The 15,645-nt window shown below is 37.6% G+C and overlaps 1 protein-coding gene across 1 annotated transcript in view; it reads left to right on the top strand.

The window, feature by feature from the left end:
- PRSS12 (serine protease 12) overlaps positions 1–13,995 on the top strand; it is a gene marked incomplete at both ends in the record, with an annotated part of 43,790 nt that extends 29,795 nt beyond the window's left edge. The window contains 5 exons of the mRNA XM_082315201.1: positions 29–234; positions 859–937; positions 3,069–3,191; positions 11,314–11,594; positions 13,688–13,995. Coding sequence (XP_082171327.1) covers positions 29–234; positions 859–937; positions 3,069–3,191; positions 11,314–11,594; positions 13,688–13,995 — 997 coding nt within the window. The remainder of the gene's footprint in view (positions 1–28; positions 235–858; positions 938–3,068; positions 3,192–11,313; positions 11,595–13,687) is intronic.
- Between the last annotated feature and the right edge of the window lie 1,650 nt (positions 13,996–15,645).

Genomic DNA, 15,645 nt, shown 5'->3' with positions numbered 1-15,645 from the left:
TAATAAAAAAAATATGCTCTGTTTCCAGAGGTCCAGCTAGAGCAAGGACAATGGCGTATTTTGGGGAGGGCAAAGGCCCGATCCACGTGGATAACGTGAAATGTACAGGAAATGAGAGATCCTTAGCAGACTGCATTAAGCAGGACATTGGGATGCACAACTGCCGTCACAGCGAGGACGCGGGGGTGATCTGTGACCACCTAAGCAAGAAGGCCCCCGGGAACAGCAATAAAGGTGAAGCCCCGTTGTGAGTGGCAGACCAACAGGTTTGGATGGGGAACTGTCACAGTAGGAAGAGATGGACGTAAGCAATCCCACCTCATAGTGGAAACAATATCAAAGAATTATAGAAGCGAAAGTGGTGGGAAATTCTCTTTGCTTACACTGTGTGATCTTATTGCTGTGGCAGCTGCGCGAAGGAATCACAAAGACTATTCAAATGATAGAGGGTATTAATCTACCATAGTTTCCAGCAGCCATGTTTCTTAAGTTGTATGAGGGACGTGAAAATGCAAAAACCTAGGCAGCTACTTTCAACTTTTCAAGGTATAGGTTATCTTCAGCTGAGGACTGAGACCTATCTAGTATGCCAAGCTCTGCTTCCACTTACATGAAGAACCTATAAAAAAATCCTACACTTGAGAAGCAGGGCACAAATGTGTAAATTGCTCTGTGATCACAGTCAAAAGATCTCAGCTAAAAAGAATTTCTGAGAGAATTCAGTGTATTTTCCCCCAGCAAAAACTGGCTGTTAAAAACTGCCATGAAACACAGAGTCGCTTCACCCTTTGTGTTGTTTTTTTCTGGTTAACTCTCATTTTGAGTTTAATGCTGTCTACATCTCCCTTTCTGATTTAGATTCTCTTGCTTCTGTTTGTGGATTGAGGTTACTACACCGTCGACAAAAGCGAATAATTGGTGGGAAAAATTCTTTACGGTAAGTATTTGGTAAAGACAAGTAATTTTGCATATAAAGCTTCTAAGACATGTATTTGCCATAAGCAGTTTGCCTAATTTATGGTTTTATTGCAGGTTTGTTGTTTGTTTTTCTTTTGGCTTGTCATGAGGCAGAAGCAGATATATACTCAAAGCAAATTTGGTAGGAAATTAAAAAATATTCATTGATTAATACTTGCAGCATTAGTTGAAAATCTGTAGATGCTTATGGGTTTAGTCCTTGATTGGGTTAAATTTGTTACTTTCAAAATAGCCATTTTACTTTTTTCAAAGGATATCTTGATATCAGGATGTGAGCTATATCAAGAGAGCTATGAATATAGTACAAGGCTTTAAATGCTACCTACACTGAAGAAAAGGCCTGGGTATGATTCACTGCCAAAGACCTGATTTTTCTTCACAAACTAGATGATGACACAGCTATAAAATGTGTGTTTATACACAGCAAAGGGCTTTTTGTTAACACTTTGTTCTTAGCTTTTGATGACATGTTTACATTTAGTTAAGATAAACAGATTAACTGAATACTACTACTACTACTACTACTACTACTACTACTACATGCTACGATAGGAAGTATGGGCTTTAATTTCAGTAACCACAAAAAATATATATTCACAAAATCTTACAAAAGGGATTGTAAAAAATACACTTATAGCACCATTACATGTCATTGTGCAACCTATTTCAAAGTACATGCACAGCATCAATCAATCCATTTCAAAAAAGACCCTGCCTAAGTGGAGGAGCTTCAAAGAACAGTAACAAGAGGGAGCCCATAAAAACATTTAAATGCAGTTAGACAGAGCAAAGTAGGATTATTTACCTTAGTAAAGAGACAAATGAGAATAATAAATAATGCATTGTACAGAAAAAGAAGATCGAGAATTATTCTCTCAGAATATGTCTACAAAGGACGCTGGATGAAATGAAACGGTGACAAATAATGGATTGCACAATTAAGTCAGAGCAAGAAACTTGATCTCCTAATAAATAAGCACAGGGACAGTAGATGAAGCAAAAAGGTGAGAGAAATCCAATAGTGCACTTAGAAACGCTTCAAAATCAAGAAAAAGAACATATGAACAATATCAGAAAAGGACTTATTGTCACAAGAAGTCATTACGACAAAGAACCTGACAAAAGTCCAAAAAGGAACTGGAGACTTGCATACATACCAGGAAATCCAAAGCTGTCTGAATTACCCCATTTTGGAAAGACATATTAAATCCCATCTTTGAAAACTAAAAAATGCCTAAATTGTTTTACGCTTTATGGGAAGTAAATTCCTCCACCTTACTTTAAAACATTTGGCACTGGCAACTCTGAGATAGGATGCTGGACTAGATGATCCTGAGCAGCTCTTGTACTCCAGCATACCTATTCAAGTTGACAGTAGTCAGAAAACACCTAAGCCTACCTGTTGCTTATTCTTGGATGTTGCTGTTGCTTACAGGTGCATCTCTCTTCCTCTCCCTTCTCTCAGATTCCATATTTTGCTAATCTATTAAACTGGCGAAAAAGAATCCATCCTGTCTTCATAGGCCTGCAAATACGTATCCCAGATCTACTATATACAAAACAGATGATCACAGGCTGAAAAAAGGTGCCAATCTATTACTTGTGGTTTCTACAGCTGCTTTAGGCCTCTTGGTTTGCCAGCTTCCCTTTTCAAACAGCTCAGAACCGACAAAGATATTAACACAGACAGGAAAGGAAGCTGGGTTAAGCTTTTGAAGAAATTCCCTTCTTTCCCCTCTCCAGTTGACAGGAAATTTCTGGTTTGTTGACTTGGACGGTATTTGGCGAGGAACCCAGAGAATGTATTTTTGGCACAATGAATGCAATCTGAGAAGAGAAAATTGAAATAATTGACAGTGGGAGGAAGCACTCAAGAGTGCTGGATGCCCAAACAATCCGTAAAGTAATCCTGACCATTGTTAAATGGAATTCTGAATGCAGCAGGAATATAAATGTATTCTCAACTGTTACTCAATAAATAACATGGTTTGCAAGATATGCCAGTCACAGAAACTAAATAGGATTTACATTCAAGGTACCTTATTTTTCCATTGTTGTACCCCGAATGCAGTGTCTTATGTCCTCTTTAGGGGTGGCTGGCCATGGCAGGTTGCACTCCGACTGAAATCTTCTCATGGTGATGGAAGACTCTTGTGTGGTGCTACTCTCATCAGCAGCTGCTGGGTCCTCACTGCTGCACATTGCTTTAAAAGGTAGGTCTCTCTTCAATAGTGAAGTGTATTGTCAAAACTATTTTGTTGTTCTGGGTATAGGCAAAAACATTCCAGTTCAAGCCCACTGAAAACTGTTCCAAAGAGTTGCATTGGCCTTTGGTTTAAAAAAAACCCTACCAACCAACCTCCTTTTCCTCCAAATAAAAACAAACAAAAAACCCTAATATATTGAAATTATTCTGGGTGTCATCATTCATGAGATTTATATTCACAACTTCAGCATTTCCATGAAAAAATATAGACAATACTTCTGACATTTTAACACAGCTTTCTGTTCCAACAAAACTGCAGCTTATGGCTTTCAGGTTGTAGTAAAGACAAGTGAGCAAACACCAAACACAAGGACTGTAATATTTTGGATTATTTTTGGTAATGATAAATATTGGCAGCAATAGACATTCTTACTGTAACACTGCAGTAAAGAGGTGAACTAGTCCCCCCAGACCCATTTTAGGGTAAAGCACTATTATGTATTTTGCTGAGTCTAATAGGAAAGTAAATCTGTACACTGGATGCTAGTGAGACCAAGCTGTTTTGCTTATTCTTCACAAATAGGCTGGAGCAACTGCCTTACTCTGTTATCTCACATTAGATAAAGAATCGTCTTTTGCCACCATCTAAGCAAAGGTCCCATCCCCTTTAACAAAGAAGTAATTGTCTAAGCGGTTATACTGGTATAATTCTCTGACACTGGCATCTAATAAAACTGTGCTAAATTCAGCTCCTTTCCATATGTTTAGCAACTGGCTTGCAACTTACACTCGCGTGTGAATCACATTTCATCTACTTGGTCTAACTTCTGCAATTCTCAGTATTAAGCTATTATCTAGCTTTTTTAAATGTCTTTTCCCATTTTTGCAGAAACAGATACTCTGTCACTGATAATTCTCCTATTCAGTTTTTATGATATCCCCTCTTCAGTAATTCACTGCTGATGAAGTTACAGTAGTATAAAAGCATCAACTTGCACAGTAAGGAAGCTGGTCTAGTATTTTAAGCTTTCAGCACCAATTATTTCATTGGAATCCTTACAAAAGGTTGCAGTATGGGCTTGAATAAAAGCATAGAAGAATGGCATTGCAGTTTTGAGGATATTTGCTAGAATTTTCTCAAGTGGGCTGCAAATGTTTTTACTTTGGACTTTGAGCCTTTCCTTTTGCACACTAATAACTAGAAAGAAGAGTCAGATATACTTTTACTCAAATGGAAAGTACTTTTGCTACTTCAACTGATGTCCCAGTTGTTTCTGTGGAACAATGAAAGCACTTCAGTTGCCTTCATCAAAATTCATAGACAATGGCTTCCTGTCCCCCTGTTCATCATCTCTATAGTGATTACTAAGGATGCAACTGAAGCTCTTGAGAAAGCTTTTGACTAAAGGCTTGAAAACAAGGCAGTCCTTTCTGTTATTTTACCTCAAAGATCCTCTTCAAGGAAAGAAAAAGGGAGGTCACAGGTAACCAGTTATGTTTTCTATGTGCAAATCAAGATCGTAGTTACCCAATTCTTCACCTTATTAGAATGCTTTCACAAAGTTTGGTGAAACAAGTTAGTATTTGCTGTGCTGCACTGCTGCAGTTGCAGTGCATTCTTACAGTAAGCACTCCTCACAGAATACATTCCCTGTTCTTCCCAATGGCTTGCTTATGTAGCTGGGGCTCCAAGTCATTACTGAACGTGCTGCCAAAGCGTGCCCATTTTGGATACTTTGCTTAACACCCGCATGATGGAGCAGCAGCGTGGCTGGAGCAACGTGCACTGTGATACTTTTGGATCGGTGCAGCCACTTGAGAGTCTGCTAGAGGCTATCCTAAAACTGTTACATGTGGTCTCAGGGACCAAAGCATTGCTTTGCCCCAGATGTTGCATTTAAAACTGTGCAACCTAGATCTAAGCATGCAACTCCAACAGCCTGTGGATGCACTGCTGTTTACTGTAAAAGAGAGAAGGCACCTTTAGCTCTAAGCTGACATTGGACAGACTGGGCTGAACTTCCTAATGATCTCAGAGTGATTTTAAGGGGCTAGGTTTCCAAGAGCTATCTATAGATCAAGCGCCTTCTTCACATATTTTCCACAGACAGACAAGAGAAAGGCCAGTATACCATTTCTCATATCCTGGAAATTGGAACACTGCTGAAATAACAAAAGTGGTCTCATCTGTACTATGGATAAAAATTAAATACAATTTTATGCATGATGATAGGAATTGTTTGCCAGTAGTACAGCAGCATTACTGGTTTCTGTAATTTTACAGACACGTAATTTAAGATCAAAAATTGTTTGAAGCTATTTTTCCTTTTATAATCCACCCATCTTATTAGCAAGTTTTGTCCTGAGTGCTTCTGACAGCTATAGAGAATTTGCAGGTCTATACATAAAAAAAAAAACTTTGGATAATTAGAAATACGAGGCATAGAACAAAAAGGAAATTATAATGACCATGATGTTATTTTAGGAAATACTGTGTTACTTGAGCATTGTACTGTTCTAATACTATAACTCTTATTTAAGTGCTTCTTTAGGCATTCCTGAATGCTCATGTACACTTCAACATGGTCCTGGTAATTTTGTTTTGAGAACTAGGGACCCTGAGGCACAGTGGAACCAAATACCTAGTAAGACACCAGAAACCAACGCAGATACCAGAACTAAAATTCAGTTTTCTCCAATTTAGCATGAATGGTGAGATGAATTCAGGTGTGCCTTCAAAGTCAGTACATTACTTGACTAGCAGCAGGATGATATTAGCATGGTGGCTGATTACTAATTCATCCTCCAGTTGGCTGGGAAATAAACCTTCTCGGAGGTGCTGAGGTCAACATTGCCAGGCCGCGCTAGACCTTAAAGGCATGCCCAGCCGAGCCATCCATCAGAGGGGTAATACCCTGAAAGCAACATCATTTTCCACCCATGAAGCACTCCCAGACTCCTCCTCTGCCTCCACTCTTCAAATGTGATGTATGTGTGTGTGGTGGTTCTCTGCCATTACATAGGTGACTTTTAGAAGACGACTGGACACCCCTGAGCTAGACTACTTTGCCTTTTTTATGTACCAATGCCCTATTACAATATTTCCACATTTGGCAAATACCAGCTACTACAGGGGAAGAAATATTATTGTCCACAGATGAAAAAATCAGTTTAAGAAAGCCTTATGTGTGTGTGTGCCCAGAAATATGGTAAATCTGTGCAAAGACTGCTCATTAAGCTTCTCCCTAGAAGCCCTGTAGCTATTAAAGTTTCATACATTTGCATGAGAAGCAGGACTTCTCATTCTATTACATGTTTAAAATCAGTACTTTTAATTAAGATAAGCTTTCCTGGATCTCCTCTCTTCATTTTTCTGCTATAAATGACCATCATCCATAACACAGAAAAACAGCAGGAACCTATTAAAGGGAACACTGTTCCTTTTGTCAAAATCAAGGATGTAACATTAAATAGAAGCAGCAAGTTTTCTACTGTACTATCTGATAGATGGCTGACAGTAGAGCACTCGTTATCACTAGTCACAAACAACTTTCCCTCATGCTTAGGCTTGCGAATCAAAATAAACAATTAAAAATCAAGTTCCTTTGATGATTATTAAATCAGTTTAGGAAGAAAGTGTGTTCATTTCTCACCTAAATTACAAACACCTAGTACATTTGTGACTCTGTAGTACTCCGAGTTCCATGCGGTTTAAAAAAAAATATGAAAAAAACCACACAACCCCTTCCCCCCTCCAAATTGCATTAAAAATAATGGGTAGGGTATATGGTAAATCCTGTAATTAATGTTTTGGATAAGGCCTATAAACTAAAATGCAGAGGCACCCATTACATTAAAAAAAAATGAATAAGAAAGATTTATACCATGTAAAATTACCTTTCTCTACTTGAGAGCCAGATTTCCATTGCACCGCTGATAATACACATTTGCGAATACTATGATTGTGTTTGTTTATATATACAAAACCTATATGTCAATGTATACAATGGTTAACTTAAATGGGCAAACTGAAGGTAAAAAAGCTTTCATAATCCAGAAACTATCAGCATAGCACTAATAGGTGATCTGCTGCACAGAGCCAAAAGTGTATCTATAAATTATGAGAGTATTTTCAGTGACCTTTTGGAAATGTTTTTGGCAGATTATGCCAGGCAAATACGTATTTACTGCTAATGACCTGGTACATTTGTATTCCAATATGACACTCAGACGTGTACCAAAAATTGTTAAAATATTACTTTTGAACATTCAAAGATCGCATCTAGCAATACATTCTAGGGTACAGAATCCTATTTATGATAGCTTTTAAAGGCAATGAGATTAACAGTTATAAACAATCTCTGTAGCAAAAATTATTAAAGTATTTAATATTGGTTAACTGGCAAAGCAAGCAGCATAATTGTACTTAACTTACTGGGCTCAGATGCTGTATCATTTAGATTCTTAAGTGGAACGTCATCAATCAGTTAGGAAATTTGAGAAGAAAAATATATCTGAGATGTCACTAACAAAAACAACTCTTCCATTTACTTTAGTGGGGGTTTTGCATGTAAATTAGAATAATTCAAATGAAAATAATAAAGCCATTTTACTGCAATAGTCACTAAAGTACTTTCTGTATCAGCTTCCGTTTCTAATTTACCCCGAGGAAAACAGATCCTACGGAGTCGGCTAATGCATCAGCCAAGATTGTTTGTAATCTCGGCCTGGGCAAGACATTGGAGAAGTACTCAGTTGGCTGTATAACCCATCCCAATGTTATTACCCTCTTTATGTTCTGAGCATTACATCTGTTCTCTAAATAGATTCTGTGAAAGACCGTCTGATACTGCACACCCCGACCATTCCGCTACCTGCCTCTACACTGACCTTGTCCACTTTGTAGGGGGCCACAGGAGTTGCGCTATCAGTGTGTAAAACATTTTATAGTTGGGCGTTTTATTCCTCTGTTTTACGAGTTTCACAGAGGGCCAATGCATTGATTAGCTTACACAATAAAATGAGCTACCAGGGTCTGTCAGTTTGGTTTCCATAGTGTACTCGAACTGCTTTATATACCATAGTAGCACGCTTTCTGTCAAACAATCAACTTTGTGGGTGCTTCCATGAAAAAGATGGCCAAAGTATCAATACACTTGCCCTTGATTTGGCAGTTTCTCTTGCTGCAACCAATTCAGAAATCTTTAAGCTGTAGTTCTAGGAAATACACCATCTATGAGGTTATATAGCCTCCATATGAAAAGACAAATGACCATTTAATATATGTAAGTACTGAACCGCAGACGCAACTTTCTGCCCAACACAAGATTAAACTAAGGAATTAGATTAATTTCCCTCCTAATATCTTCCATAACTAGAGAAATAAAAAACTTCCCCCCCTAATTTGTGTATTTATATAAAAATCTGTTTCTAACTTTGAATGCTATGGTTTTGCCAAAGCATTATTGGAAATTTTTGCACATGGGCCAGAAAAATTTACTTTCAAGTCTGTCTATATGTAAACATGCTAAATTAAACTCTGAATTATAGTTTATAAAAATTCCCAGAAGCAATAGCAACAAATGTATAAAACCTATTCAGTACAAACTGGCACTGAAATGCACCAAGCGTTTTATTGTAAAGATGCACAACTTCCTCATAAAAAAAGTCACTTTCACAGAAATAATACTGGAAGAAAGCTATGTTAGGTAATGCCTGTACTATATAGTATTTTAGTGTACTGAAGATGCCTATAGCCTTAATCCTTGCTGTTTTAAGGAAAGCCAAATAGATGGCAGAAGAAAAAACCAAAAAGAAACTCGCCCAAGGTCGGAGATCAGATGACAGCACTGCTGTAAAAAACCCCGCTGTTTTCTAGCCAGTGCCAGATGATACTTTTACTGGCTCCCACATCATAGCTCAGAGTAACAATAATAGAAGTTTAGATTGATAATAGTATAGTAAGTGTCTTGGCAAAGTATGGTAAGATTAGCCTTTTCTGATGTAAGATGTGTGGCAACTGTGACCCAGGAGAGGATTCATCACTGTCAGAGCAGAAATTCCTGGCAGGCAGCAGATGCCAAGGATTTGACGGACAATCCGTAGGGATGCAGAATTTAGGATTTCATTGATGTCATACTTCAGATGGCCAAATACGGATGGACATATATAACTCCAGAAACTAGTTAAGACCTAATAGCCTTTCTTACTCTGAAGTATCTCCTTAAGGGCAACAAAAATGAAAGGGCAAACAAAAATAAAAATATAAAAATATCAGGTGCTAATCCTATTTCCATGGAATTCTTTCATTTATTTTATCAGGAAAAGAATCAACTTTGAAGTCTCAGTGAGCTTTTAAAACTGGGAAAACCACACAAGATGATCTAGAAATGAGAACGTAAGATCTAGTGCAAGAGAGATTCAAATATTTGTTTTTTAAAAAAGCTTACAAAGAAATACCTCTATTCTAGAAGCTTCAAGAGACTGGAGTCAGAATGCCTGGAGAGCCAGGATTCATGCTTCTGCCTTTTCTGATGTTCTTTTCCTATTCATGCTCTCACTTCTTAATAGAAAATTCCTAATGAAAATTGATTCAGTGATAAGTTATAAAATACTAGCACTTTTGTGGTCAAACCAGAAAGATTAGTAATGTGACACAAATAGTTTTTTTCTTAAATATCTTTGAGATAAACATACTGACCCATGAATTAAAAAAGCTCTTGAGCTATTTTTTTCAGGGAGGAAATAAGTAATGTATTTGGTAGAATACACAATTTTTATCAGTTCTCCCTCTAAGACTAAAATCAGTATGAATACTTTTTTAAACACCTCTGTAAACTTTAAAAAGCCTGCATCAGTTCCATCTCTTCACTTCCAGCTGCTATAGAATTTTGATTTCCAACAAGGAAAATAGTGTCTGGAGAGTATTTCACACAGACTACTACTATGGAGGACCTGGAAAAAGTTTTGTGGTAGACAAGTTACTTCATTTTTCCTATATAGAAGGTCATCTTCAGGTGAACAGATGTTTGGTCATAGCCTGCAACTGTCTCTCCTTACAAGCCTAGAAGTGAAATTTTGCTCACCTGAAGGAGATGTGCGGAATTTGACAAAGAAAGCTTTGCAGGCAACCAGGGATGCAACCCACAATTAGAAGGAATATTCAGTAGTACAGCTATATATTATTGTTCAGAAGAAACCCGTAACATTCCTGCTTTGTCTGCTGCTCCTCAAGCAAGCTTTACTAAGCTATGGAGATCAGCACATTGCTGGAGGGTATAAAAAGAACGAGTATAGGTTAGGAGGTGATGGAACACTGTAGGGTACTTTCTGCACACGTATTACAAATTTCCTGTTGAAGGCTATGAGGGAAAGGGAGAAGTCAAAGGAAAAATATTTGGGTTAGCTTAGCCAGATTTTAAAATAAATAAATGTACCCAACAGTACTCCCTTGTTTGCATTTTCCTGAGAAGGGCTGTGTATCCTGTAATCCAAAAATCTCCAAAGGCATGCACAGAAAATTGTTATTTCAGCCACAATAATCATCTCTAAGGTATTTACCATTTAGTCTACGATGTGAAAGAAATTGGGGTCATATTAGATGCAAAACAAGTCTAAGATTTACAGGCCTTCTGTCATTTTGACAAGAGGTGCTTGTGATGCACATATGCTTTGTTTTCCTTATATAACTTCAGTTAACATAAGAGGTTTTTATCAAGTTATCTAAGCCTCTAGAATTTCTCAACCAACCTACAAAGCAAGCTTGAACACTGTTTTCACTTCAGTAATTATTCGGAGCATCACAATGATGTTAGTACTCAGGTTTTCATTATAATTACTGGCAGTTTGTGCTACCCTTACTAAATACATTTATAATGCACACCTTGCTTGCACCTTTGAATAAGTGCCAGTCACAGCAGATGGCCATAAGAAACCTTGCCTGTGAAAATATACAAAAAGGAACATAGCCCAACCTGAAACTTCAGGAAAAGTTTATACATTTTTGCTCATTAAAAAGCCTTTTTGGTATTGTTATTTATATAAGCAATAAAGACCCTGATCAAATCTGTTTGCATGCTTAGGATCTGACTTTGCATGAGCCACCCTATTTGTTTTCACCTCAATCTTAGGTATGGCAACAACACTCGGAACTATGCTGTGCGAGTTGGAGACTATCACACCCTGGTACCAGAAGAGTACGAGGAAGAAATTGGAGTCCAACAGATTGTGATGCATAAAGAGTACAGGCCTGACAGCAGCGACTACGACATTGCGTTGGTGAGGCTACAGGGGCCAGAGGAACAGTGTGCCAGGTTCAGTACCCACGTATTACCTGCTTGTTTGCCATTAAGGAGAGAGAGACCACAGAAAACTGCTCCCAACTGTTATATCACTGGATGGGGTGACACAGGTAAAAATGTTTTAATGATTTCTACCCACCAATCTTGTTAACTGAGGCTGCTTATTTAAAGAAAAAAAAATCTCAAATACTTAAAATAAGAAAATGCTCAAAATGGAACAGTTTTACTCTTTGTATAGGGGGATATTTTCTCTCCTGATCCTTAACCAGGAATGACAACACTTTGTTTACTGAATTTAGTTTGTGTTTAAAAAGTGGTGATTAACCGTGTCACTCTAAATCACAGAACCAGTCAGTAAAATGGCCTCATTAAGACTGACAAGCATGAATGAAAAGTTTATTTGTTGCCAGGCACACCCCGTGCAGCAGCTTATCACCCCTTGCCTCCGAATGTAACTAACAGCTCTAATATATTTAAGGTTTTTAAGGTAAGTACAATGAATATTTTAGAAAGGTTCTTTAAATTACACTACTTCGATAGAAAAACTGATAGAAAATATACACATAATAGAATTTCAAACAACATTTTTAGTCTCTCTTGTTACCACTGACATTTTCAATCAGCACTTAGATTTAAATAAGGGAACGTCGTGCCAAAATTTATGAGAGCCACAATGCAATCTGCAATCCAGGCTGCTGGAACAAACTGTCTAGTCACTTTTTAGGTCAGTACAAGATTCTTCCTCTTCAAAGGTCTTTGTCCTTTAAATGTTTTACAAATTAATAACCATGTTTTACTTTCATGTTTTTCTGGTGTTGAATACAGTGCAAGACAACAACCACACTTGAGCCTTTGTTCCACTGACTCATTCAAACTGGCAAGGAGACAAGGCAGCAAGGCCAAATATCAGTTCTTCCTCTTTACATGCATTAATCTGGGTGCACAGATGTCTGGGTCACTGTACTACAATAACGGAGATAGACTTGTAGGGTGGTTTTTTTTGCTAAAAACAATTGCTAATTCATTGCCTAGCTCTGTCTAACTTTTTACACAATTTACTGAAAGTTCTGCAATACTGTTTACTTAGGACATCTATTTAAGGCAACATTAACGACTGCAATAATTGGCTTTAATTATGATAAGAAATTACATCATCACAGTACTTTAGTTGAAATTTCAGACTTACTATATGAATCATAATTACAAGTATTAAGATTTTACTTTAAAAAATCCCCAATGCTGGCTTTAATTTCCCATGTTTCCAACTGAAAAAGAGGTGCAAGCTATAGAAAAAAGCCAAATGATTTAAATCTTGACAATTTATAAGCAGAGCACTGCTTATACAATGCAGGATTCACTACAGATAAAGAAAATCAAAGGACAGGTTCTGGTCACCCCCACAAAATGAAGATTCCTTTTGGTCCGATTAGTACTCTCAACGTTACCAGGATTGTAAACGATTCAAATGATTCTGCCGTTCTCTACCAGAATACGCTTGGGCTCAGTAACATTAGCTCCTCAGTTGAGGTGACAAGCAAGCTTGAGTGCACTTACAGGGCATAAGCGTGATGGTTGGCTGGATGCTCTACTTGGAAGCTGACAGAGGATGCAGCACCTGTCAGGCTGAGCTAGACTAGATTTGAACTGGTGACCTAGAAATGAAGTATTTCTATAGCTTTAGTCTCCACTGCTCAAGACTCCCAAAAATAGCTTCCCCATTTAAGTATTAAGGCATATATTCTTATAGAAGACACAAAGTGTGTTCGGAACAAAACAAACTCCAGCCTTGGAAAGATCCAGTGAACACAAGGAGTAAAGCTACATCTTAAATTTTATGTTTTTTTGTTTCTTTCTTTTTTTTTTTTTAAAAAAGCATCTATATTCCATATTTACAGTATCTATACTATCTAATACTATATAGTATTTTAGTATTATATTTAATGCACATTAATAGTAGATTTTTTTTAAAAAGCATCTATATTCCATATTTACAGTATCTATACTATCTAATACTATATAGTATTTTAGTATTATATTTAATGCACATTAATAGTAGATTTTTTCAGTATTTAGTCTTGTTTTCAGTCATTTTATTTAATGACAAAACAGTGTGAAGGACTGACAGCAAAAATTGGATTAAGTCACATTTATGTTTCCAAGACCAAGCATGATAATGAGACAATAATTTGGGTCCTCTTTTCAGGAAGGGCTTATTCAAGAACATTACAACAGGCTGCCATCCCCTTACTTCCCAAGAGGGTATGTGAAGAGCGCTACAAAAGAAGATTCACAGGGAGAATGCTTTGTGCTGGAAACGTCCAGGAACAGAAACGTGTTGATAGCTGTCAAGGAGACAGTGGCGGACCACTGATGTGTGAACGTCCAGGGGAAAGCTGGGTTGTGTATGGTGTGACCTCCTGGGGCTATGGGTGTGGAGTGAAAGATTCTCCAGGTGTCTACACAAAAGTATCATCTTTTGTACCCTGGATAAAAAATGTGACCAAACTATGAATGTCTGTAATGAAAACCAAACTTCATTAATAAAGTTTGAGGCAGGACAACTTGAACAGCACAGACAGTGCACAGCTGGGGCCCACAGAGGGTGGAAACAGACACATTCTCCTGATTCATGTGTTTTTCTTTTTGTTAAATCCAAGCTGTATAAACGCAACCTTTCCAGTTAGGGATTACTATAAAAAAAAAAAAAAATCCCTCTGTGTTAAGGAAGTTTATATATTGCACGAACAAGTTACCACGTATCTAAGAGAAGGGGAAAAGTGATAGCCAGCTTAGAGTAACATTGGAGCAGGACAGCTGGAGTTCACCACAAGATTCACTGCCCACAGGAAGACTGTAGTAGCTCCAAGCTATTTATGCTCCAAGCCTCTCGAGAATTAATTACAGATCTCAAAATTAATCTTCAGTCTAGTTTATTTAATCAGTTCTTGACTGTTTTCCTATTATTCTTATTATCTTACACTCAGCCCTCTAATTTTGACTCATGTTTCATTAGCTAATGAGACCATTAGCAGGTTGATTCTTGGTAAGTAATTCTGAGTACGTATTAAACGTTAGAAGGAAAGTAACTGTCAATAATCAGATCCCCAGCTATTCTGATAAATACACAGCTTAGTGTGCATAAAGTACATCCCCAAGTAAAATAGGCAGTACACTGGAAGTTAGTTTCCTTGCCAACATCCTGCACAGCTGCAAGAGCTAGATCAAAACCAAATGACCTCTTACTTTCTTTCCTCTAGATAAGTGTCACTTGTCTTCTTTCTGAAATTCATAATTTTTAGTACATACAGCATTTCAGTGAGAATTTACTTTTCCTATTTACCACTAGCTGTCAGTACAGTATCAGACAAACATCCCAATTCTCTCATTGCTGGTTTTGGAGGGGCTTTACTCAAGTAACACTAAGAACCTCTGTCAATCCTACAAGAGAAAGTTGAAAGTACATGCAATGCAAATACTGGAGATGTTGAGCCAAAACCTGTCTGAAAAGGTTGGTAAAGTCTTAAACTACTATTTTCTACAAGATAATATTTAGACAACTCTCTCCTGCTTAGCTGCAACACTGGTTCAGACTGATCTTACAGGAAAAGGTGAGAGTTAGATAAGTTTTCAGTAATTTCTAAAGTATTAACATATTTTGATTCCATTTAATTCCTTTTACAGATACCGTTCCCCATGCTATGAAAACCTTAACATGTTATTATAAAAATGCACTGATAAAAAGTTACTGTTGATGTACAAGACAAATATAAAACAACCTACTATCGTTTTAGAAAGGGCCACCCCATTGAATTTGCCACACAGAAGTAATCACCACCTTAGTGCAACACTAATGGGTATCAGTCTTGAAAACATCTGAGACTAACTACAGTCAAGAGTGAGACAGGAAAGTTCAGTGCTACCTCTACGATACCTGTCAAAGGCCATTCTGACTATCTGCAAGCATGCTCTACGTATTACATTAACAAACGTGCTTCTTAAAAAGATGAAACGAAAGCTCTGTGGGCCATGAAACACTCCAGCGTGACAAGTGTGGCAGATGTGTGTCACCACATAGTGATTGTGCAAACCGTGACTGTTTTCCTGTGCTTCCTATCCCCAAACACCCTGGCTACGACAGTGTTGTGCGGCCTTTTGTGCACA

The sequence above is a fragment of the Platalea leucorodia genome (genome assembly GCF_965183815.1).
Source record: "Platalea leucorodia genome assembly, chromosome: 6".
In the NCBI taxonomy this organism is placed as follows: Eukaryota; Metazoa; Chordata; class Aves; order Pelecaniformes; family Threskiornithidae; genus Platalea; species Platalea leucorodia.
This window is presented reverse-complemented; position numbering and strand designations above follow the sequence as displayed.